Source organism: Theobroma cacao, chromosome 1 (genome assembly GCF_053813885.1).
Source record: "Theobroma cacao isolate CCN51 chromosome 1, ASM5381388v1, whole genome shotgun sequence".
Lineage (NCBI taxonomy): Eukaryota > Viridiplantae > Streptophyta > Magnoliopsida > Malvales > Malvaceae > Theobroma > Theobroma cacao.
In genome coordinates, this window is record NC_142639.1 from 34,791,427 (window position 1) to 34,818,418 (window position 26,992).

At 34.0% G+C, this 26,992-nt stretch overlaps 3 protein-coding genes across 4 annotated transcripts; 2 read left to right on the forward strand and 1 right to left on the reverse strand.

The window, feature by feature from the left end:
* Positions 1 to 1,386: 1,386 nt before the first annotated feature.
* On the reverse strand, positions 1,387 to 2,852 carry LOC18613309 (non-specific lipid transfer protein GPI-anchored 16). The gene is made up of 4 exons (XM_007050485.3): positions 2,451 to 2,852; positions 2,331 to 2,357; positions 1,915 to 1,980; positions 1,387 to 1,805 (listed from the first exon to the last, which is right to left on the reverse strand). Exons 1-4 carry the CDS (start codon positions 2,776 to 2,778, stop codon positions 1,582 to 1,584), a joined length of 645 nt encoding a protein of 214 aa, XP_007050547.1. The 5' UTR covers positions 2,779 to 2,852; the 3' UTR covers positions 1,387 to 1,581.
* A 1,555-nt stretch (positions 2,853 to 4,407) lies between these two features.
* Positions 4,408 to 5,502, forward strand: LOC18613310 (non-specific lipid transfer protein GPI-anchored 15-like). Its single transcript, XM_007050486.3, has 3 exons — positions 4,408 to 4,835; positions 4,944 to 5,072; positions 5,211 to 5,502. The coding sequence occupies exons 1-3, from the start codon at positions 4,523 to 4,525 to the stop codon at positions 5,327 to 5,329; spliced, it is 561 nt and encodes a 186-aa protein (XP_007050548.3). The 5' UTR covers positions 4,408 to 4,522; the 3' UTR covers positions 5,330 to 5,502.
* Positions 5,503 to 24,471: 18,969 nt separating this feature from the next.
* Positions 24,472 to 25,588, forward strand: LOC18613311 (non-specific lipid transfer protein GPI-anchored 15-like). 2 transcript variants are annotated; one of them, XM_088803583.1, is made up of 3 exons: positions 24,472 to 24,843; positions 24,934 to 25,047; positions 25,297 to 25,588. In XM_088803583.1, the coding sequence occupies exons 1-3, from the start codon at positions 24,525 to 24,527 to the stop codon at positions 25,437 to 25,439; spliced, it is 576 nt and encodes a 191-aa protein (XP_088659709.1). In that variant the 5' UTR covers positions 24,472 to 24,524; the 3' UTR covers positions 25,440 to 25,588. The 2 variants fall into 2 exon arrangements, with proteins under 2 accessions (XP_088659709.1, XP_007050550.3); XM_007050488.3 differs by having other exon boundaries at positions 25,309 to 25,588.
* Positions 25,589 to 26,992: the final 1,404 nt, after the last annotated feature.

Below are 26,992 nucleotides of genomic sequence, written 5' to 3' on the forward strand. Positions count from 1 at the left end.
TATTTGCTGTTTCCTGACTGGAGGAATATTTTTAAAGTCTGATAAGATTAAAATACCTCTTATAACTTAAAAATATTACAACTCTATATAAATAAATATTTCTTTTTCTTCTCATTTTTCTTTTTCTCTCTTTTCACGTTCTTGTCTCTCTCATTCTCTCTTTAACTTGCACTCATCACTAGAGATGAAGATGGCAGAGACTAACGATGGTGGCGGTGACAGCGATTCTACGATCGAATATGGTCGAAAAGCTCGATCTAGTACTTTTCAACAAGATTCAAACGAAGAGTCACCAGATTTGGAATCCATTGCTTGATCTGACAGCGGGAAGCATCGAATCTAGTGCTTCCCGACTAAATCCCCACGATCAGATCGGGCACTCCACGGTCACATTCAATTGTTAGAAGCGCCAATTTGGCACCCTAATGGCCATATTCTGCCACATGGTGCGCCAGATTGACGTTTCATTACACGAGTCACATTTTCGATGGCTGACCCATGGAGAAGAAGAAAGGAAAAAGAAAAAAAATAAAAATTAATATTTAAAATATTAATATTTTATTTATTAATTTATTAATATATTAAATTTTTAATGAGTATAAATAAAAATAAAAAATGCAAATAAAGAAAAAATAAAAATTTATACTAATATTTTAATAATAAATTATTACATTTTAAATTTTTAAAATTTTAATGAAAATAAAAATTAAATAATTAAAAAAAATTTGCTTATATTTGTCTTTCGATATAAATTTTACTAAATTATGTAAAGAGTATTTTGTTGTTTTAAAAAATACATATTATTATAATAAAAAGTTTTAGTTTTTAGTTATGTATTATAAAAATCAATATTTTAAATTTAAAAATTAATTAAAATTATTAATATTTTAATCATAATAATATTAAATTATAAATAAAATATTAATATTTAAAAATATTAATTATTAATATTTTAATTAAATTATAAATTATTAATATTTTTAAAAAATAAAAATAAATAATCATATATACATATAATAAAGGATATTTTCGTTTTTTAATTTTCTATCCTTTTTTATTCTAAAACTATTATTATAAAAAAAAACTACTATAAGTTATAATAATTATTTTTGTTTTATTCTATTCGTAATACAAAATTACGTAATAATTATTCTGTTTTATTCTCACGGAATAAACATTCTATTCTATTTCTGTTTATTCCGTAAACCAAACGTACTATTAAGGCTAAATACACTGATAAAAATTTGATTGTGTATGCATCTCTTTAGAACTTATAATTTTCGTTGAGAATATAGGATTTTTCAATTGATGCTTCCAAATTCCTGGCTTTAAACTCAGGAGCTAGCATAGTTGGCAATTTGAAGCACTTCATTAGCCAGCTATGAATTGGTCCTAACTTCTAGAGCTGTTTATAAAGTTGCTTGGGACGATCCAAGGTTTGCTGCATACATGTTCTTTATCAATATGGACCAAATATAATTAAATGCGGGGGCCTACAGCCACCATTAAACTCAGATCACTCACAACGAAATAAGCTCACATATCCAGAACTTAAGAACAAATATAGAATACAGTTAGGACTCAATAGAGCTTGAAAATTGTGATTCCAATCAATAATATGAGTAGTGATGGAGGGGAAATGTAAGATGGATTAGATGCCGATGGCTGTACTACTGGCCTAATCCCTGGATTTATTGTGGCTGAGGGATCTTCTGGTTCATCCTCATCTCCTGGTGCTGATGCAGGAATTAAGTCCAGGGGCGTATCAGATTCCGATGCTGGACCTTCCGCTGAAGCTTTGGAAGCTGTCCATAAAAATAATTTTCCTTTTAGAAAAAAAAAAAGTCTAAGTTTGCACGGTATTGCTCAAACTACGAGGTTTGTTTTGTTAATCAAAATACCGATACAGATTACCTCTAGGACTTAAAGGAGACGCGGCTGTTGGTGGAAGAGTCGGAGGAAGTAGAAAAGGAACAGGGCCTGCCAAACAAAGTTAATTTACATTTTTCTTTGGATTAGTTAATGCAAATTGTTTGGTAACTGAAGAATGTGTGGTTAATTGGTATGAGAAAGCATCCCAGTTATACACTTTCTACAACACTAATAAAATTCCAGTGACATGATTTACTAAGTTGTCAGGAGAGATGTTATTTCTGCGCCCCATATGTCTTGGGGCACTGCCCCATTTCGTGTGGGATCCAAACCAATGCAAAAAAGAATTGATCTGAATCAAAAGACAGCAGACGGAAATAGCAGCTCTTAGATCCTAGTTTCCCCCTAAAGTTATAACTCATGAAAAATCCAAAAATATTTTCAGTTGCATATGTTACCTGGAGCAGGTAGAGGAGTGCCAGAACCTGCAAAACACATGAAATGGACCGTTGAGAGAGTTGCAGGACTCAGAGGGAAGTGTAAAAGGATTTTAGATGAGGCAGACTAATTAATAAAACCTTTGCACTGCACTGGAACGCCACCCATGTTACAAGCTCGGGGGAGACCAAGTGCCAGGGTTCTGTTTATGGGCAGTTGGAAAGGTACATTTGCTGTAATTATAAGACAAGCACAATCCATGCTACCGCTCATGAGCGACTTCACTGCACCGCAACAGCCTTGAGTTGGCGATGAGCCATTGCTGGTGCTTCCAGTGATAAAATTTAGGCATGGGGTGAAGCTGGAGATCATTGAGGCTGTGCAGGATGTAGAAATTTGCCCATTAACTGAAATGACTGACACGGCTGCTAATATTGCAATGACTTGGAAAACCTTGAAACCTTCCATGAGTTGTGAGTGAAATGGAAGAGTGTGGAGCAATGAAACGAGTGTAGAGTTCTTGGTTGGGTCAAGTGCGTGATGGAAAGGAAAGATTTATAGTTTGGGAGGGGTTCAAGCAATTTGGAGGGGAAAAGCAGGCAGTTTTGAAATGGGTTCTGGAGTTCAACTACTTTAACTAACTCCCGTCACAGAAGTAATGTTTGTTTTTTTTTTATTATTATTATTTTCACATTTTATATGTTATAATGAAACTACAAGCCGTTCAAGGTAGGTAGTTTGGCATGTTAGTTGTAACTCTGGATTTGCCGTTACTATTTTTTTTTCCCTGTTTAATTATGGTGGTGACTCGGTTGATTGTAGTTGCCTTCTTTTTTTGGTTGAAATGGAGTGCAACCCTGCATCTTCCTCGTAGCATAGAAAAGAACGCAGGGTAGGTTTGCAATCAACACCAATGATCTATTGCCCAATGTGTCAAGTAGTCTTATTTTCTTAAGCAGTATATGGTCAAGAGATGTCAAAAGCCTTTTTTTTCTCTTTTTCATTTTGGGAGAAGTGAGATTTCAATTCGCTTTTTAAGCAAGAATGTGCATGTGAAATGCTTTTAATTAAAAAAAAAAAAGGAATAACACCTTGTTTGATATTAATAGTCTAGTTAAGATATTAGAAAACAAAATGATTAGTGCTCAATTAAACGATAACTACATGGCACAATTCTTGCTAACATTATTCACTTCAGAATTTGGATTATAATCTTACATTTACAGATAGAGACGTATCTAGAATTTTACCTAAGAGGTGATCAAAGAGTAATCATATAAGATCATAGATCGAGTCAATGAATTGATTCGAAATAAAAATTTAATCATTTTTAAAATAAAATTAAATTATAACACAAAATTTCATTAACAATTTAAAAATAAAATTAAAAGGGAACCATATAAGATCATGCATCAAGTTAATAATTCGATTCAGAACAAAAATTTAATCACTTTTAAAATCAAATAAAATTATAATATAAAATTTCATTAACAATTTAAAAATAAATTTTCAGATTTATCAATACAAATAAACATAAAATATAAACAATTGAAGGTTTGAAATTTAAGTTTAAAAAAATTAAACCCAAACTTTTAGATAATAAGGTAGATGACTTACCAATATTTCAAAACAATGTATTTTTAATTTTTTATGTATAATAATAAAATGATTTAAAATTAAGGAGTGGCGTTCGCGACCCTTCCTCCGCAATAGGTTTTAGTCTTTTACCTAAGGCATCTAAGGGCACTCTGAGAATTTTGACTAGTCAAGTTTTGGAGTGTCCACTATAAACCTGTGATTGTTTCACCTATAAACCTTTTGTCCTATGCTCGTTGGTGAGAGCTTCTTTAAACAGAACCTTTTGTCTATAATTTCATATCATACGATCTTAAACTATTAAAAGAAAACCAAAGTCCTTAAGCAAAATATAATTTAACTGAAATATACTGCGGAAATCGAGAATCTGTTTAGTTATCGAACAACCCTCAAGTTTAGTAAGAGTTGGTCATCCAAATATACCAATCTATTTGTCACCTTCCTCAAAGACTTTACTATATAATTCCAGTCGTTTCATTCTCCTTCTCACTCAAACCCCAAGTCTCCAAATCCGATCAAACAATTTGACTTCCAACTTCCCTGGTTCTTACACGCAAGATCCATCTCTTTCCACTTCCGAACATTCTAGGCAGACAGAAGTTCTGAGAAAGAGGAAATGGCTTCCAGAGGACTTGAGATGTGCCTAATCCTAGTCCTGATGGGAATGCTATGGGCTAAAGCCGACGCCCAAAGCTGCACCACGGCACTTACCAGCTTATTCCCATGCCTAAACTACATTACTGGAAATTCATCCACCCCATCGCCTACATGCTGCTCACAGCTGAAGAGCGTCGTTCAATCATCACCACAGTGTCTTTGCTCTGCGCTTAACAGTGGCGCTTCATTGGGAATTAGTATAAACCAGACTCTTGCTCTGCAACTCCCTAGTGCTTGTCAGGTGCAAACTCCACCAATTAGCCAGTGCAATGGTAAGCTCAATTAACTTTTGATTTGTACTAATGCTTATCGTACTTTTCTATCACAAGGAGACGTTTTTCTTTTCTTTGACTTGAATTAAATATTCCCTGGTGGAACAGCTGGAACGCCTTCAACTCCAGCAACTCCAGCAGCTCCACCAGCAGCGTCTCCAACTGGTTCACCATCAGATTCTTCTGATGAGACACCAGAGGGTGCCATTACTCCTTCAGCGTCAGACGTTCCTTCTGGTACACATTAAAATTGTTCTTGTCATCAAGCTGATCGAAAAAAGAAAATTATATTTCTTGATTCTAATGGCAAGTTTTCAGGCATTGTTATATGATTAAGGGACAGATTTTCATGTTAGTGCTTGGATAAATATGCAGGAACAGGATCTAAATCTGTCCCATCAGTTGACGGAGGATCATCCGATGCAAGCACAGCAAAAGCTTCCCTTCGTTTGATTCTCTTCCTTCTCTTCATTGCAACCGTCACCAAATACTGAGTTAGTCAGGGTCCTCTATAGGGAATTGTTGCGTGTTTTTTGTAGCTTTGATGATGATTCTTTATCCCATAGTTTCGTGATATGATTCTTGTTTCCAATGATACGAGTGTTGTTGTACTGCTTTGTTTGAGTTGTTTAATAGGAAATTATCCATGGACTTTCTTAGTTTCCTTTATTATTCTATTGGTCAAATTCTGAATTTAGTCTCTGTATCATATTAAAACTGTAACTTAATCCTTTTATTATTATTTGCACAAATTGAGTTTCTCCGCTTTTAACAATTAATTGTTCATCTTAATTCAATCATTAACGCCGTACACTGTTAAAATTGTCTTTGTTAAATTTGTTTACCTAACGTTGAATATGTTGACTAAAACTAAAAGTAATTTTTTTCAAAACAAAAAGCAATAGATTTTTATTTAAAAAAATTAACAAATATTTTAAAAAATAAAAATAAATTTTAATATTTATAAAATACTTCAATTATATTTTTATTTTTTTCTCAACCAAAAAATCATAAATAATTTTTAATTTTAAAAAAATTCTAAAAATTTAAAAAACAAAAATAATGTTTTATCTTTAAAAAATTTGAGGAATTGTAAAAACTAGAAATATTTTTATTTTTTTTAAAACTCAAAAAATTTGGAAAAAGAGAAGAAAATTTTGGAAGATGAGAGAGATGCGAAAGAGAGACAATGTTATTTATGAAGAAAAATTGGAAAATTATTTGATTTTTTTATTGTTCATAATTTTATAAAAATAAAAATAAAAATTATTTCTATTTTTTTCATATATTAGAAAAATAAAAAAAAGTGCAATTAATTTTTTAAATTTTTTAAAAATAAAAATAATAATATTACATATAAGGACTTATCTCATTTTTGACTTGATGCTTGTAAGATTGGTGAAGTTTTTCATATTTCTTATAGGAATTTGAATGTGATCACCAAGTGAATATTTTTCTCTTGATAACTTTTTCTTTTGGTTGCATTTGGTATTTTGTTGGGAATGTGATTAGTAAAAAGGTAACTTTGTAGCGTTTAGCATAAAGGAAAGTGATATTGCAGTGGATGTGATTAGTGGGAAGATTATAATGTAGTGTTTAGTTTAGAAGCATTTTACTAAAAATATAGTATAAGTTTAAAAAATTATCCTTATAAATGAAAATATAATATTGAATAAACTTATATTCTTTTAATGTAAAATTTTAACTTTTCAACTTTATCACTTAAAATAATAGATAATAAAGTGACAATAATAATATTAAAATATATAAAATTAATAAATTAGTTAAATTTTAAATAATTAAATTAGTCAATTTAAATTATTTTATAAATAAATTAATTAGTTAATATAACTAACTAATTAATTAATTAATTTAAAATAGTCAATCAATTAATATTAATCACACATTTATATAAAAAATTATCATTTCTAATTAAGTCATATGCACTTTATTGTAAAATTAATATATGATTTATCAATTATACATTTTTTTAAAAAAAATTAATAAGCAGCTTTCATAAGTAGAGAGGAAAAGAAAATCCCTTCCATCAGGAAAACAAAAGAATGGAAAAAACCCTAGAAAGTACATTAGATATAGGCCAAATTCTTTGAGGGTAAGGCCTGAAACGAACAAAAGCGATAAATGTTTGTGAGAATCTGTAATATTTGTTCTTAAATTTAGATACGGATGATGAAATCCGCTATTCAATTATTCATTCTACTATGATGAGGTAAAATGATAGGCCATGGTTTTGTATTCTTTTTTGCAAGGCTTGCTTTATTCTTCAAAAAAAAAAAAACAAAAAAACAAAAGAAGAACCCCTTCAGGAAAGATTCAATTTGCCCCACCCTATACAATTAACCAAAACCCACAAAAGATCTCCATCCAAAAAGCACGATAAAAACAAAGTTCAACCTCTGACCAAAAAGTCAGAAGCCCAAGTATTAAACCACAGATGCTTCAAACCACAAGATGCTTTAAACCACAGAATTGAGCCCAAAAACACAGAAGAAGAAGAGAAAATAGAATAGAGGATTTGATCGAAATGTGCAGGTGAGTGAGGAGAGGAAGAAGAAGAAGTGATAAATGAAGAGAGAGTGTCGGTGATAATTTGGGAAAAAGAAATATTTTAACTTTCCCCCAACTTACCTTCCCTCCATAAGCTAAAGGAATGACATTCCCTTAGCTCATTGCAATAACATTAAAATTGCAACGACAGTCCTTTCCTTTGTTGCAAACTAAACACTGTAAAGACATTTCACTCATTTAAATTGCAAGGAATATGAAGCACTTATATTATATCAAACACCTCTTTCGTGTTTCATTGTTTTTCCTCGAAAGACTCTATGTACACATGGCAAGCTTAAGAATGACACTCTCATGGCTTTTCATATTCAAACTTTTGTTTGCTAGTAGTGCTTATGGCACTTGTACAACATATACGTAATAGAACAATTTAAAAGCTGACTTGTGATTACCAATATCCCATGGCAAGAATTTCTCCAAAATTTGAAACTGATGTTATAATTTATATATGATGCTAACAAAGTTGAAATTGAAGTTGAGAGAGATTGCAACAAAAATTATTTTATAGAGAAATCGTGAAGAAGAGTTGTGAAAATGATTAGATGTTGTCTCCAATAATGGCTCTTCTTTAGGACAATTCAATATTTTCCCCAATATCATAAATAGTGACTTTTTTTTTATGGAGCTCCATAGTTGACTAGTCATTTACTTACTTTACCACTGCTTTAGTTTACTCTATTAGATTTGTAGGCTCATTTAAGTAATGCTATTCATAAAAATGTTACGCGTTCTTCACGCTTCATATTATTTTATGTGGTCAAAAGAGAACCATCAACTATACATCAAGGAGGTCAACTCTCAACTTAATGTGATTGAGATTAGTTCAACCCTTTCAATAAGTAAGTGTAAAAGTTATGATCGATTCGTGAATAATAAGCTATGGCCAAGAAATTAGTGATAAAGCTAGTAAACAATAATATAAGAGGAAATTGTGAGAAATAACCTTCCTCATAAGCCTAATTCAAAAATATCATTTTTTATAATTTTAACTATTTTTGATCAATTTTTTGTATGACTTGACAATAATACCTTTTAAACAATTTCAGACAAATTAAAATGGTTTCAGTTTTCTCTCTCCTGCGATCTAGATAAAAATTTCAAAATTAAATCTCGATTTCTCTCTTTGCTCAAATATGTCTATCTCGCCATCCAATTCGCAGATATGACATCAAGCTCTTTCTTATTTTGTTTTATTTTTTTGGATGGTGGATCTTGGGGTTCTTAAGGGCGATGAACAACAATTTTGCTATTTGCAAGCAGCGATTTTGCTCAAGGAGAAAGAACAGCTAAAGCATATTTGATGGGTTTTATGGTGGTTCACGGTTTTGTTGTGTTTGGGATTGAGATGATTGTTAAGCATGTTTGCTAGGAATTTTAATTTTTTTTTATGAGATTTTGAGTTGAAATTGTTCAGAGAATATTTTGTAAAAAGGGTATATTTTGTTTTTGTATAAGGAGAGTGAGCAAGACCCTCCTGATAGGGATATATTTTCTCTTGCTTTGGAAGGTTATAGAGTTTTTGTAACCTATCTTTTATAAAATGCACAATTTCATGGCTTAACAAAAAAAAAATGTGTTTTAGGTTCTTGAGTTTATTGGTTTATTCATAGAACCCAAAAATTGAGTTTACTGATTTTTAGGTATTGCATGATTTAATCACTGTGTGACTAGTTTTTAGTCATTACGTGATTGGTTTTAGGCATTACGTGACTAGTTTTTATACATTATGTGATTGATTTTTAAGCAATGCCTAAGTCACACAATACCTTACTAACTAGTCACACAATGCCTTACTAACAAGTCACACAATGCCTATCAACTAGTCATGCAATACCTTATCAGAAACTAGTCAATCAATGCCTTATCAAAAACTAATCACGCAATGCCTATCAACTAGTCACACAATACCTTATCAGAAATTAGTCACGCAATGCCTTATCAAAAATTAGTCACACAATGCTCAAATTCAGTCACGCAATGCCTTATCAGAAATTAATCACGCAATGCTTTATCAAAAATCAGTCACGTAATGTCCAAATTCAGTCACGTAATATCCAAAGTCAGTCACGCAATGCCTAAAAACTAATCATATAATTCCCAAATATCACCAAAACTACTGAATTCCATTTAACAAGATCAACAACTTCAAACGATACACCATATTCCATTTAACAACATAATTAACAAATATGAATGCTCAAAATGTTCGAAAGTTTTTCTTCATATATCAAAAATCACTCTAAAATGTTTAAAAATACTCAAAACGCTCACAGATTTTCTTCGTGTATCAAAAACTACTCCAAAATACTCAAAATGTTTAAACGTTTTTCTTTTTGGTAAGAAATACTCCAGAAATGAATAGTTTGGTGAGGAAAGCTCAAAAAATATGAGTAAATTTGAGGCGCAAATCTAAACATATTTGACCTATTAATAAGTTTCGGGTTGAGGCGTAGAGCCTAACGAATGGGTCGGTTTCATTAAGGATAATTTTGTTCAATTTTTTTTTCTCTTGGCTAAAAACAAATAAAATTATAGGGAGGACCATTCTTAAAAACGTCTTATGCCTCAGGCCCATTTATGAAAAGTACTCATAACATAATATAATTACAATCAAATTATGAGCAATAAAACTTATGACTAAAATATGAGTAACGAACTATTGCCAAAGAATAGGCGATAGCGATAAAGCTTATGACTAAAATATGAGTAATGAACTATTGCCAAAGAATAGGCGATAAAACTTGCAACCAATAACATAATATTATTGCAATCAAAGTGTGAGCAATAAAACTTGTGGATGAAATAAGAATGATGAAATATGGTCAAAGAATGAGCGATAAAACTTGTCTCTTATCTATGGTGTAGATTAAATTGATGGTTTTTTTGTTTCTTTACCTCATCCTTGAATTGCTTTAATTGTCAAGGTATTTCTCTTATTAAAACAAATAGCTCCCTTTTGTTTAAAAATTAGTATTATTGGTCCTTTGTGTAGCTTTAACCAAATTAACAAAAATAGGAAAAGGTAAGCTTTTTAAGTAAAGCCTATATTCGTCAAACATGCCGTAAATGCAAACTTCTACTAACTCCTTCTCATTGTGGGATGCTTATATATCCAATACTCTTTTTGTGAAGTGTTAAATACATTCCATGAAGTCTTCCTTTGAACTTTTAAAGCTCTATGTCCAAGTCAATAAGAGTAACATTCTTATGGGTAGAGAAAACTTTTCTGCAAACATCCTACACATTTAGTTCCAAGATTTCACAAAACTAAGGGTAAAACTTACATATCGTGTATAAGCCTTTTCCATAAGAAACATGGAAAACTCTTGCAACTTCAAATTATCATCCAATCTTGTTATTTAAAGGCCATTTCTTAGCTTCTCTCTCATGTATCACAAGTCTTTCCATTGAATTGTTTGAACTTAGGGCTAGTGTAGTACCTTTATGATATAGTTTAGCGACTACACTTGCTAAGTAAGAAAACTTAAGATTAAATTTGGAAAAGCTCAAGCTTTTGTTTTTCTAATCGAGTAACTTTTTAGAACTTTCCTTTGTCACAAAGCTTTTGATTATGTAACAACCATAAAAGAATTCATCACATTGGGATTTTCAACTTCTATTACATTAATAATATTTTCTCCATTTCCTCCATTCCCATTTGTGTTTACAACTGAGGGAAATGGTTTTGTCAAGTGCATTCTTATTACCATCTAGGTGTACTTGTTAAGCATGATAAATGGTGGCCCTAGAGGATAAAATTTAAGATATGGTTTCCATCATCTGCCTAATATTGTCTTCTAACGTTTGCATCCTCTCTTGAGAAACCTGGATCACTTACATCAAATCTTGGATGTAAGTGGTAACAAGTGCATCTTGGTTGCTAGTGAAACTCTCTATCTCTTCTGATAACAGAAAGTTTCCTAATGAGATTTTACTTCATGCAAACACTCTTTCTTAATGGAGTCGTTAAAATGTAGAAGTGTTACTGTGATATATATATATATATAGAGAGAGAGGAAGTTTTGTAAATAAGTAAAAGTATATACTAAAGGCGACAAAAAGAAAGATTGGAGTAGTTCTTGAAGTATTGAGTATTATGGCAGATGGAAAAGACTACGTAAGTGGTAAAGTAAAACTGCAAATAAGCCGAAGAAGGACTAAGTAGACAAGAATTTGAGAGAGAACACGTAAAGAGAAGATAAGAGTGAAAATGTATTTGCACTAGTTCAAGAAATCTTGTTTTGCCAAAATGAAACATGAAAGCTCTATATACAGAGCTTGAGAGAAATAGTTAGTTAAGAACAGCTTTTAATGCATATAATGAATATTATTATTGAGAAAAGCTTTAATTTACATAATAAGTAACAATTATTGAAACTCATTATGTGGATATTAAAATATTAGTTTAATCGTATGTAATGAGTAATGGCTAGAAACCAATTATATGATCATTGAAGTTAATGGATAACAGTTACTAAAATCTATTATGTGGATGTTTGTCAGTTAAAATTCTATTACGCAAATGTACGTATCGAATAGATAATATATATAAGCAAGCAGAGTATCAATCTTATAGATAATTGATCTAAAATTTTACTAAGTACTAAAATTAAAACAATTTAATTTTATCCAAATAATCAAAATTAATTAATTAACTAAAACTAATTAACTAAAATTAAAACCAACAAGAAAAATCAAAATAATAATAACTTGAGAAAATATCAAATCAAACAAGCCTAGGATTACAATATCCCTCACATTTTATCTAAATCTTACCTCTCTCCCTTAACTTATTTCAATGGGTTGAATTACTAACTTAGAGTCCTAAATTATTTATAAGGGTATCCCGATTCATCTTATTAAAATATCTATTTTAACCAAAACACTATATCCCTATGTGTATTGAAATTAAACAGACTCATTAAGTTCAGGCTCTAATTTGGCTACATATGGCCTATAGGTATATCCGTATTTTATACGCAAATCGATTACTATAATCATATGTTATCACAATTTTAATCTACACTAAACTCCCTTTCCCAAGTTTGTTTAGGTTTCTAAATTAATTTAATTGTTGATCAGGCAATTAAAAAATATTAAGAACAAATTGGAATAAACAATTCAATTCTCATTGAAGATAAGTATGAAAGAGATTGAAAATTTAGGCTACATGTGAGTTCAATTGCAATCCTAGAAAAAAAAAGAAAATTAGCTACTCATGATTGCAAAAATAAATAACATTATAATAAATTCAACCATTGAGAGTAACAAGAAAAATAAAAGCCAAGGAAGAAAACAAAACAATATTTGTTAAACAAATAACAGTAATCCCCAAGTTTCAGTCGCAACTCCTAGCTTCTTGAATCTCTCCAAAGTTTTTTCTCCCTAATGTTGTTAAACATATCCTATTTATACTAATAAGCTTAACCTAAAGTTCCTTAAGCTGACCTAGGATTTAATTGGGCTTAAAAGTGTAATAAGAGTCCCAAAAAATCAATTGTCAATCTTTACAATTTTCCATTCCCAGAACAGTACGTCCAGCTATTTTTTGACACGATTTTCTCTATCTTCAAAGCAGAACTGGGTAAAGTGATCTTCATGAAAGTTGTAGCTCTATCTCTTGGCTTTCCAATGATCTAAGAATAGTATCATTTGGAGTTCTGTATCTCTAGTTATGGCCAAAACATTGAAGTATATACAAGTAGACTTTTGAGTCTTTCAACATCTCACTTTCCAAAATTAAGCCCAATTCTTTTATTCTTATGAAAAAATATAAAAACTAATAAATAACAATCAAATTAAAAGGAATAACATAAAATTAAAATAACTCACTTAAAAATAAACTAATTACAAAAATAACTAAAAATAAGTAAATTATAATTAAAAATTGAGGACTTAGCTAATATTTAATAACAAAATTGAAATAAAATAATTCTATAAAATAGAATTATCAATATTAAAGTATTACTTTTTTGAGTAACAATGAGAAATTTATTATGTGATCATTGTAGTGAGTTTTATGGCTATTAATAGTGTAATAAACAGCATGAGAAGAGAATGAAGGAGACCATTGGGGGAAAATATGGAAGGTCGCGGTTCCTTTCAAAGTGGAAATCTTCTGTTAAAGGGTAATGAAAGGTAGGATTGCAATTAAGGCAGAACTAGTGAAGAGAAATCTCATAACTGCTGATACAGCCAATTGTGTTTTGTACAGAGGGACAGGAAGAGAATGAAGGAGACCATTGGGGGAAAATATGGAAGGTCGTGGCTCTTTTCAAAGTGGAAATCTTCTGTTAAAGGGTAATGAGAGGTAGGATTGCAGTTAAGGCAGAACTAGTGAAGAGAAATCTCATAACTACTGAAATAGCCAATTGTGTTTTGTATAGAGGGACGGGATAGGAACCTTGCATTAGTTTAGGCTGAAGAGGACCATCTTCCTCATAACACTCCCGAAGGTAGCGCATCACGAGTGTCGTCACCGAAGTTGTCTGATGTTCGTCATCGTGATGCAATGATTTCAGACCCAACTGGACGGGCATGGGTCAAAATGGCCAGCAAATACATAGCAAGCCCGTACGTTGACTCGTCAGTGACCTATCGGGATGTTAACAACTCAATAGTGGAAAGTTACGAAGCTTTCAAGAAAGACGATTGTGCAAGGTAAGCTCATAAATAACATTGCACGTATTGTTTTTGAATGAAATATTAATCCACCAAGCCTTTTGACATTCATTCTGTTACATATGTAGGCGTAATGTCAGGATCTTAGGAGTTCAAGAGGCTAACTTTTTCACAACATTAGAGGATCCCAAAGAGGAAATGACAAGTGAACAAATTGACGCATGCCTTAGTGTACTCTGTAAGTGAATGATAGAGGCAAGTCCAAGCTATACAACACCCATGCATGCGTGGCTGATATGATATTCTTCGTAAGTTTATTTGTAAATTTTTCAATTCTGAAAATACTAAATTTTTTGGGGTTTAAAATGTAAGCTAATGTATACATGTTTGACAGGACACCATCCATATGCTCTACATCGCATTTCCAACTAAAGACGGTCGGTCCACGATGAAAATTCCAGACGAGTTGTGGGTGTACGTGGAAGGTGAGAGGTTGACCTATGGTAAAAAATGGGAAGATGTTGATTTCATCCTTGCGCCTTGCAATGTGGGTGGCCATTGAGTGGTTGTGAAAATCGACTTGGTGAGGTGGACAATCAAGGTAATGAACTTCGTAAGAACTTCAGATGCTAAGGATAACGGAGTGCGTGCGGCTCAAATGACAACCCTTACGACAATGATGCCAATCATCTGCCACAAAGCTGGTTATTTCAACAAAACACGTCGGAAGACATAAGATTCGACATGATGCCACTAGAAATTCATTTGCCAAAAGCTAAAGTGCATTGTCAGAATGATAATGTCAGCTGCGGTATGTTCACCATAGAGTACATTGACGACATTTTGCAATTAAAACCGATCAGAGTTAAGCAGAATATGATTGCTAATATGCGTCACCAATACGCTTTAGAAATTTTTAGCAACAGTTTAGAGAGCGAACCCTAAACCCCTACACTAAGAGTTGTATATAGATTTTTTTGTGGATACAATTAATTTTATTAATTTTAATAATATTCGTACAACTTATACCAGAATTTTACAATTCAGACACAGTAACTTTAATGCTCAGAAGCTGAGTTAAATTAAAGAGAAAATTGTAAGAAATAACCGTCCTCATAAGGTGATTTCCCTTTCAGAAATAATACTGTAACCACGTGGCATGTCACCCTATTCAAGCATGGCGTGTCACCCCACAATACTGAAACAAGTTTGCGTGTCACCCCATTAATCTGCTTGCACTCAGCGTGTTAGCAGAAGATGTCATAGACATTTAACAATTGGCGCGCAGCGTGTCAACCCACAATATTCTAACAAAACAGTGTGTCACGTCATAAATTTGCTACCACTCAGTGTGTCACGCCATAAATCTACTATCACTCAGCGTGTCATGTAATAAATCTACTACCACTTAGCGTGTCACATCATAAATATGCTACCACTTAGTGTGTCACACCATAAATCTGCTACCACTCAATGTGTCACGCCATAAATCAGCTTGCACTCAGAGTGTGGCCCCATGAATCTGCTACCACTCAGTGTGTCACCACAAGGTGTCATCGACATATGACAATTGGGGCCTGGTGTGTCACCCTACAATATTGGACAAGTCAGCGTGTTACGTGATAAATTTGCTTTCACTCAGCGTGTCATCACAAGGTGTCATCAACACATGATAATTAGGGCATGGTGTGTCACCCTACAATATTGGACAAGTCAACGTGTCACACGATAAATCTGCTTCCACTCAACGTGTCACCACAACGTGTCATCGATACATGACAATAGGGGCTTGGCGTGTCACCCTACAATATTGGACAAGTCAGCGTGTCACGTAATATATCTACTTCCACTTAACGTGTCACCACAAGATGTCATAGACACTTGACAATTGGGGCATGGCATGTCACCCTATAATATTGGACAAGTTAGCATGTCACGCGATAAATCTGCTTCCACTCAGTGTGTCACTATCGTAACGTGCGGGTTCGAGAACCCGACTGCTAAACGTGGGCAAAAATTAAATATCTTGGAGTCGCCACCAATATTTTTTTTTACTTAGGTGTGATTGACCACCTAATAAATTTGTTTTATTCGACAAAATCTTAAATTAACTTAGGAATCATCGAAAGGACGATAAATCGACCTACGTATCTTTTAGAGTTGGGTTCGGGAGTACGGTTACGCACAGGGAAGGATTAGCACCCCCGTGATACCCGTTTCACGAATGGTACCATTTAATCATATATTATCCTAACCCATTAATTTTATTCTTATGTTTTCTTAATTGTTATATATTTAATTTGTCTTTTATTCCATTAATCAAGTCAAAATATTTTACGGGTTTGGCACACACATGATGCAATCGTGAAATGTATGGCATAAAATCAAGATAATGCCAAACGAAAACTTTTTATTGAGCATACTTTCGAAATCCGCCCATCATACTAGTGGGATCCGGGAGTATTCTCTCACCTAGAGAAATACCTTAGAAACTCACCTTCGCAAGCTTACAAGATAAATCCCATCATCGAGATAGTCGTTTGTGAGTAAAAAATAGTGCTTTCATGAATGCAAATCCTAATACGGGTAAAAGCCTTTTATTAAAGATATTTCTCCGAACCCTCCCATCGTACTAGTGGAGTTCGGAGGTATCTTTTCACCTAGGGAGTTTATCGATGAAACTCGCCTTCGCAAGCTTTCTCGAAAAGTCCCATCATCGGGGTTTAAACCCGTATACAGAATATATCTATATGCCATGACATTTAACAATGCGACCATGATACGTGATGCACTCGTAGGTTCTATGTTCGTTTCTTATTTTCCACTTTTCTTTGAGCTTACTTATCATGAACAAAATGTTTCACATTTATTTATTGTTTTTATACAACCATTTCTATACTTTGTTTATTTATATTTTAAATCGCGTATTTTGACTATACATAGTTATTACTAGTTATACATATGTATTTTATTCATTTTTATTATTATGATTAACGATTTTATTGTTACCATTGATTTCTCATTTTTTATATATTTTTATTAATTGGTGATTAAGTGTATATAATTCTCATTTATTTAAAATTGGAAACATTAGAATTCCAAATTAGGACTCTCCTATCGTACTGGTGGAGTCCTAATCGAAATTCCTAACCTAAGGAAATTCTTTCGGAATTGCGACTTCTCGCGTTCCATACAAATATCCCATCATCGGTATTACCTTTACATTTTTTTATCAATAATTAAATTCAATTAACTATTAATATTAATCTAAGACATAAATTTTATTATTATAATTAATATATTTTTACCTCATCATTTTAACCTTTATTGACAAACATTTACTTTTTCTTTTACTTTATTATAGTTTTATTGTACTTGTTTATTTATTAACCATTTACCTACTCCCATGTCTCTTTATTCTTTTTCCCTTTTTTATTTATCTTTCTTTCTTTTTATTATTTATTTATTTCTCAAGCTACTAAATCCACTACTACAACTATACTTTATTTAGACATTTAGTTTTTGTTTTATATGTATGTTTCATGTACCAAGGTTTGTATATTTCCAATAAATATTCTCCTAGATTTAAATTCTTCCTATAACTATACATTTTTTAATATATTTTTAATTTATTATCTTTTTGTTATTATTATTTACATACTTTTCTGTTTATGTTAGTTTCCTAACTCTAAAATATTACCTAGCAATTTTTAAAATATTATACCAAAATAATTTGAATTCAATCTTACACCATTATACAATAATTTTAAAATTAAACAAAATGGACCAGCCCAAGTCATACAGATCTAAAAATAAATAAATAAATAGATAAAACCTTTACCTAACTTGGGCTTAAGCTGTGACCCAAGAAGACCAGTCCAAGGGAGGAGCTCCCCAAGCCCGTTTTGTTGGCCCACTAGGTTCCCTTCCAAACGACGTCGTTTAGGTTCCAAGCCTTAGTATGTAAACCCTTTTTTTTCTCTCTTATCTTATTTTCCCCTCTTATTTTCTCTCTCTAGTTGACCGAATGCTCTCTCTTCTCTCTAAAACCGACCTTTAAGTCGGCCAGATCTCCAACGTCACCAGATCTGGTGCACGGCACTGCTTTCACCTTTTTTTCTCTTTACCTTAAGCCGGCGGCTTCCCCTCTCTCTGGCTAGTAATCGGTGTCCCAAAAGTCCTCCCCGTCGACCTCTCTTTTCCTCTACCCTTTTCGTCGTCGGTGACCCAACCGAGTCTCCCCTTTTCTCTCCGTCGGCCTCTCCTAACCTGATATCTCCACAAAGATCATAAATTCGAACCTAAAAATCCTAAGCCACTACCTTCTCTCCCATTTTCTTTTTCTTTTTGTATTTTTTTGTTGTGATTTCTTATTTGCTGTTGATTATGGTTAGGGCTGCTAGACTGCTGGTAGTTTAGGATTTTGTTGATGGTTGGTTTGTGGTTTGATTTTTTGTAGGTTTTTGGTTTGAATCCTTTTTTCAGATTGGCTCTCTCATTTTTTGAATCGTTTTTTAGTCTTCTTTTTTTGTTTTCTCCCCTTCAAATTGTTTTCCCCCTCCTTTTTTTTTAAGAACTAGATTGTCCAAAAATTTAGACAATCCAAAAGTGAAATCATGCTCTTCTGAGCATGATTTCACAATGCTCTGACAAATTGGAGGGGTTGGTAGCCGGAGGTGACCGCTCCTCCTCAAACTCGGCTGCCTTTCAGGGGCATTCATGCCCTGTAATGATGGACTGGGGAAGGGGCTGAGCACACGCTCAGTCCCTTCCTGTTCATCCATTTTTTTATTAATTTTTTTAAAATTTATTTCTTACTTTTATTTTTTTATTATATTTTTTTATTATTTATTATTATTTTTTTGAAATAGGTGTCTACAATCACCACAAGATGTCATCGACATCTACCAATTACAGCATGTGGCTGATAAAATGTTGACAAGATCGGGGTAGTCCCCGTACTCTCCCATTTAGTTCAATTTAGTCCTCCGAATGAATTATAATTTTTCCCACCAACGAAAAAATAGGGACTAAAGTGGAAAAAAATTTTCAGCTCAGGGACTAACTTGAAAGAAATTTCAATGTATGAGGACGAAAATATAAGTAACCGACTTCTCATATTATTAAGTGTGTTTTTCAAAAGTTAAAAACCCTAAATTCCTTTAAGCGAAGATTAGAATGCTGTTTGAAGTCTACAACAAGATGGTTAGACTTTTAGCACAAAAAATCAAAGTCAAACACATCTCTTTTTATAAAACAGCCAACACCTCTGTACACCCTAAATATTAATAAAATAAGATGGAACCAATAAACTTAATTTTTATCAAAATGATAAATTAACTTACATATTCTACAATCAAATAATCAAGTAAAAAAATATTTATATATATTTTCAACACCCTAAATCTTTTACAATTAAATATTTGGCGTATTAATAAGCATATCAATAATAATCTACTCGAACAGTATAGGGACTTCGCAAGTCTATTCACAGCTCAAAACTACGGACAAAATGAAATGAATAATCAAATAATATATCTACAAAATTAATAAAAAAAATAAAGACTCATCCACAAGAGGAAACTAATAAACGCAAAATATGAATGAATGTAAGAAATTGCAAGAGAAAATTGTCAGAAAGGTATTGCACATGGCTCATAACATTTAGTATGCCGACAAGTTGTCTTCATCCATAACACACCCTACGCTTTTAAACATTGTCTTGCGTATTAGACAATTGTTGCGTGTGTGATCGGTTTGTCTGCAACTTGAACATGCTTTCGGTCATCGTACTCGTGGAAGCGTCGATTGACTAGGAAATGGTGTCGAATTTGTGGATGAAACTATAAATGGGGATGGTTAATTCTGTCTATTATGCCCGTACATCTTGCATTGCGAACATCTCCGTGCTCGACTGCCTTCACCAGCCGATGAAATCCTTCTCCTCCTAGATCTTTCTGCTTGGCCTCGCCAAGGTGGTGGTAACACGACAATTTGTTTCACATGAAGAAGGATGTCCCACTCACTAGGATGCCTTACTAAGCGAATGGACCCCGCATAACGCTCCACCAAAATGATTGTTTTATAGTAGTCAACGCAAAATTCAATGGCTTCACATTTGCATTTAACTAAAAATACAATGAACTCAATGTTCAAGCACAATGTAAATGCTATATCAATTAGGGTTCAAATAAGAAATACAGATATTCTGACCTTATTGTTGTAATGGCATGGCTGCATGGCAGTAAATCTGTTTAGAACTCACAACATGAACATGTCTTCTTGGACAGGTTTACAAGTCCGTTCATCTTCCCATTTTTAACTTCAAACTCTACTCGATTGATAGGTTTAACTACAAAACAATGTGCATCATTGAACCGTTTGCTCAACTGCCTCGTAACCCAAGGGTTGAGGGGCGTGGTCATCTTGACGGCCTCCTCGTACCAATCATGGAACCAACGCTGGAACATGTCTTTGATGAACTCGATCAATACAGTGATTGGCATTTGTCTTGCATGCTTTAAGCATGAGTTAACACATTCCACAATGTTGGATGTCATGAGTTGGTATCACCTTGCCGGTGAACATGCACGTGCCCATCTCTCAGAGTTTATTCTCATAAGGTCAATGTGGGCTTCCGCGTGAATCTGCTTCAGCTGGTTCATATGTTTGTTGAAATTGAAAACCTTATAGCAATCTCGAGCAAGGGTGAAAATCATAGAAACGTCATCGCCCTTGAACTTATTTTTAAAGTTTTTCTTCAAGTGGTAACCGTATAAATCATGGTGCGCTTCTGGATATGCATTTTGGATTACTTTCTTAATGTCGAGATGCTGATTAGAAATTAACATAGTATTTTCAGGACAACCAACCGTATCACGAAGCTTGCTAGGAAACCACATCCATGAGTCTTCGTCTTCAACATGGTCGATGCCAAATGCAACTAGATATACACACTCGTTCGCATCTTTACATACAGTGACAAACAAAACACCCTTGAACTTGCCTTTCAGATGTGTCGCATCTATTGCAACTGTAAAATGCATTACATCCTTAAACCCACAAATACAAGCCCCGTATGACCAAAAATAATATTTGAATCTTCTGCCTCATCAGTAGTCACTACAGTGACTCTACGGAGATTTTCTTGTTCCAACATATAAAAATACAAGGGTAGTACTTGAAATGACTCCTTTGAGGGACCGAAAACAAGCCTCTCCGCATACTCTTTCGCTTGCCAGGCCTTACAATACAAGCATTTCAATCCCCATTGAACCCTCATCTCACTAATTATGTCTTTAGGTCTCAATGTTACTCCATTAGCCTGAAGCTTGTGTGATATAAGTTCACCAATTTTTTTCGCACTCGCAGTTGGAAATCGCCCTTGCAAACCATCGACAATACACGTGTGTACTTTGTGGAACGTCCGAACTTGCCAATATTCTCTTTCAAGTAACTTCGTTGCACGCACACCGAACTTGCATGCTTTGTCCTTGCAATCAACCTCATAACGACCTTTACATGACCTTTTTACTCTTATCACAAATTACTCTTTTAGAGCCAACATGTTCAAAGCTCGTTTCAACTCAACCTTCGAGGAAAGCATTTTTTCTCTGTATAAACGATCATCGGCACATGTCAACTTTTCGGTGGTAATTGTTTGGAAGGAGAACCTTTCTGCACTTGGAATTACCCACGTACAAGATATTCTTGCATTTCCTCTTTTCTAATAACTGTCATCGAGCAATGTATCAGGGGAACGAATCCCGTTCTCATTAACGAAGGGGTTATTGTATATGGGGTCATCACACTGAACATCTCCTACATCAACACCTCTAATAGCTTCCATTTGGCCTTCAACATTATTGCAAATTGGAATGTCACTGTCATAAAGCCAGTCATCATCTGAACTGTCATCATGCCATTCATCAGGCTCATCATCTGAATTGTCATCAAATCTATCTTCATCGGTAGGGAACAAATACTCATTTCCCTCATCAAATGCAGTATTATCATCGAGCATCGCAGTGTCACCCTCCAACATCGTAGTGTCATCCTCAAGTGTCGTATTCTCATTTGAAAATGGCATTACACCCTCTACAGTTTCACCCGATCGCTGCATTTGTTGGAGAGAAGTAAGTAATTGGTTCGATGCACATCCTGATTGAAATTGTGCAGCCAACTGTTCTATGAATGTCGTTTGTCTACCGAGCTGCACAAACTCTTGTGCACATGTCAATTGAAATTGTTGTGGGTTACAGACCGAATGCTATGGTTTATGTGAAGCATTGTAAATCTCATTTTCATTGAGCTGATTATCATGTTGTCAGCTTCTTCATATGACATAACATTTGTTTGCCATCCCTTAATGCTGAGATACATAATCGGAACATTTCTTTGTTCTAACAGAATTAATGCAACATCCTTATCGTCCTTGATAATTGGGCGTGATAGCTCTCCGGGTGTACTGATCAATGCATGTAACTCAATCTTGTCAATTTCTACGTTTACTCCAACAACATTTTCAACCAATTTCATCAAGCCCGCAAACAACAAATCACTCCTAACCCCCTATATTCGTGACTCACCACCCTTGTAAATGCCATCCACCCACTGGCCACCGTGTCTTATCATAAGTCGCACAATTAGAACCCTACTGAAATTAACGAGAACAAAAAATTTGTCAATCATTTTATACATTACATGCCGTGTTCAAAATTTTACCAGTCATGTTATTACACGTCATGTTTAAAAAATATTACACGCCATGTTCAAAAATGTTACATGCAAGTTCAACACTATGCTATTTATACGCATTACTCAAGAATGTTACACGCAAGTTCAAAAATTGTTACACTCCTTGTCAAAAATGTTACACGCAAGTTCAAAAATTGTTACACGCCTTGTTCAAAAATGTTACACGCCATGTTCACAACATGTTACATGCCATGTTAAATAAAAATGTTAGACGCATTGTTCAAAACATGTTACATGCCTTGTGCTAACACATGTTATTCCAGTATATTTTTCACACGCAATATGCTTTATAGATGCATGGCATGTAACAACTCTAGGTAATGTTTCTAACCCATGTTCTAATTTACACAAAAAGTTTCAGAAATTTATGTGTTGCAATAATAAACCCAATAACATACCTTGATGTTATCTTTGCTATAAGGTCTGTTTATCGACAACAATATGGTCAGATGCCGAGAGATAGACCACAGCACGATGACGATGGTGCTCAAAAGATAATTGACAAAGCTCATATAGTTTAGAGAGCTGATGATGATGGCGCTTAACAAAGAGTTGACAAAGTTGATACAGTTCAGAGAGCTGAGAGAGAAAGATGAGCGATCGTAAACAGTTGAGCATTTATTTTGATTTTCTCTATGGCGGGAGGGAGATATCGAGAGCTTAATTTGTCATGATGTTTTTTAGGGCATTTTGGTATACTCATATTTATTTTTAGCTAGAAACAGATAACTTTATATGATTGGTTATTTCTGAAATCATCTTATGAAAATGCCTATTTCTCACAATTTTCTCTTTTTGTTTTTCTTGATGCCTTATGCTTAGTTTTGCAACTATGTCATGAAGCATGTGTACAGTGATTTTCAAATGTCCAAGCTACAGTTTTTATGCCACCAAAAGTCTTAGAATCATAGTCTAAGACTGTGGGAATGCATACTAGCTGCAGGGCACAATCAATAAAACAACTACTTTTCAAAAAAAAAAGTAGTGTAATAAAACTTGTTTTAAAAGGTAAAAGGAAAAATGTAGGCAAGAACAAAGTAAAAGGGAAAATGGAATGGTGGAGAAACTCTTATATGTACTTCAGAAAAATGTTAAGAGTAAGACTTTCTAATTACCTACCTCTATATAGCTCATTCAGTCAAACTCTCAAGAACAACCAAAAGTGAAACTAACATATAAATCCTATCACTTGTTCCCAATTACTTCCATTGCCATTTACATGAAATAATTGTTTTACTCGTTTTAATTGTTTTCATTATTCTCTGTATGATATTATACTACTATAAAAACACTTTTATAGAAATAATAATTATTAGTAATCTAAATCAAGTGTCTTTAGACACTTGCGTGAAAATCACATTACTCCTGCTTTCATTGAAAATTTGTACGTTCAACCCATAGGCCAACTGTTATAGACTTGGATTGCCATTATTTCCCCTTGGTTAGTTGGTTTGAGAAATTAAAGCTAGGTGAGTCGGATAGCGGTGTAAATTGTAGAGGAAAGACTTGCATTGGAAGAATGGTTGAGGTTCTCAAAGCTGTTCTACCAAATGACTCCTGATTTAGGAAAAGTTGGCCACCGAATGCAACTAATACAATGATCTCTTGCCGTTTAAGGTTCTATATATGTTCCATCTATTCTCCTTCGGGGAGACAGGATTCCATCTTTTAACTTTGCTACTTAAGCTCTTAGTACCATAATATCCTACGAGACTCTACCTCCAAATGGCTTTAAAAAATGTCAAGTTGGGTCTAGCCCTGGTTCTTGTAGGCATGCTTTGTTATAAAGCCACAGCTCAGTCTGGTTGCACCAGTGTGCTCATGGGGTTAGCCCCGTGCTTAAACTACATTGCAGGAAATTCGACAACCCCGGCATCATCTTGCTGCTCTCAGCTTTCTAGCGTAGTTCAATCACAGCCACAGTGTCTTTGCTCAGCACTCAGTGGTGGCGGCTCATCACTAGGTATTACCATCAATCAGACTCGAGCTCTGTCACTCCCCGGAGCTTGCAATGTGCAGACACCCCCAGTTAGCAGGTGTAACGGTAAAGTCAAGTTAAAACTTAAACAGTACCTCACATTCCCCAAGAAAGGTAGTATAAATACTCTGGATACTTAACTTGATTTTTTACCAGCTGCCAATGGTCCAGCAGCTCCCCCAGTGAGCTCCACAGCAAGTCCTCCAGCTGATAGTTCAGATGAGACACCTGACACTCCAGCTACATCATCAATGCCAAGCATTCCTTCAGGTAGACAGAACTTGCAAATTCACATATAATTAAGTAGAAATAACAGTTCAGGCTCTGGTTAAGCGGCAAGTAATTTTGTGATTACACCTTGAGCTACTTCCAGGAGAAATGTTGAAATTAATCCCAAAATTGATGTGAAAGTCTAGATCATTAACGCTGCTTAAACTCTACGCTTTGGTTGTAATGCTAATCAGTAGCATATGAAGAATTCTGATTTCTCTTTCCTGACGATTTATGCTATTAACACATGAATATATGCAGGAACTGGGTCTAAAACTGTCCCTACAAAAGAAAACAGCATATCAAATGGAAATATTATGAAAATGCCGCTTACTCTCACTCTCTTCACTCTGTTTATTGCTTCATACATTTCTCTTATCACCTTATGTTGAGCATTTTATGAAAACTAGGAGCTTGTTTACCTACTAGGCTACTACTACTACCAGGCAGCAACGGTTCCCACTTATTGTTGTTCAGGGTTGTATTCCTACTTGTGATGTATGCTTAATGGAAGTATATGAGTATATTGTTGTTTCCATCAGCTGTAGACACCTTTCTTAATAATGAATGATAAATAAAATAAAATAAATTAATTAAACCAAAATTTTAAGAAAAAAAAAAAGAGGGGCTGGAAGCACGCGGCCTCCATTGTCAACAATATACTGAGCATTGAATGCTCCTCAGACAGCCGGGATTTGGTGTCATTTCCGGTGGGTTTTTTTTGACTTGAAGGCTTCTGATTGTCCAAAAGTTTGGACAATCAAACTTTGAAGCCTTTGAAACCCACGCATAAAAGGAAAAGCCGGATTGAAAACCAGGGGAGACTTTTGAAGACCAAGAAACGATTCAAAAAACCCAATCTTTCAGAAACAAAAAAGTCAGATTCAAACAACAAAAACACAAATCTTTCAAACCAAAAAAAGGAACCAAAAAATCTTGAACTACCAGTAGACTACCCTAGCCACAATCAAAGAAAAATAAAAAATCACAACTAAAAAATACAAAAAATATACAAAAAGGAAAAGAAAATGGAAGAGACGACGGTGGCCTAGGATTTTGGGTTCGGATTTGTTTGGGTGAGGGAGACTTGTGATCTTGTTGGAGGGTTTGAAGGTTGGGTAGCCAGCGACGAAGAAATGAGGGAGAAAAAGGGAACTTTTGGGTGAAAGGAAAAGAGAGAGGAAAGCTTTAGGGAAAGTAATCGAAGGTGAGATTTTAAGAGAGAAGGAGAGGCCGGCGAAGAGGGAGAAGAGGAAAAGGCCTGCAAGGAGAGTGCGGTTTAGAGGGTTCTTAGATCTGGTCACTTGGGTAGCTGACAAAGGTGAACGGTGGGAGAGAAGGAGAAAATGAGCAACTGGAAGCCTTAGAGAGAAATGGGAGGAATGGCGCTACAGAGAGAAAATCAGAGTGGGAAGTGAAGAGAGAGAAAAGAAAATAAGCGTTTATAGCCAAGCATAAGAGTGCAAAACGGCCCCGTTTTAGTGGAGTGGGGGAATTGAAAGGGTCAAGGCCTAAACGGTGTTGTTTGGAATGGTGTCAGAGGCACCAAACGGTGCCTTTTGAGAGCAGTATTGTGGGCCTTGGGAGCGGATCTTGTGCTGCAATTTTGGGCTTTCTATGGGTCTTTGAGTTGGGCCAACCTGAGCTCAGAAAGATATACTCCTTCTTTTTGATTTGGGCTTGTTTCAATTGATTTTGAGTCTAACTCACTTTGTTTAATTAAAATATATTTTTGTTATAATTTAAATCATGTTAAGAAAGGTTATATATATATATATATATATATATATATATATATATAATATGAATGCCTATTTTAATGTTAGAAAATCAAAATAAACACACACAAAAATAAATCAAAAAATAGTAAAAATGCATAGTTATGAAGAACATATATATATATATATATAATAAGTGAACAAATAGTAAAGAAACCAATAATAGT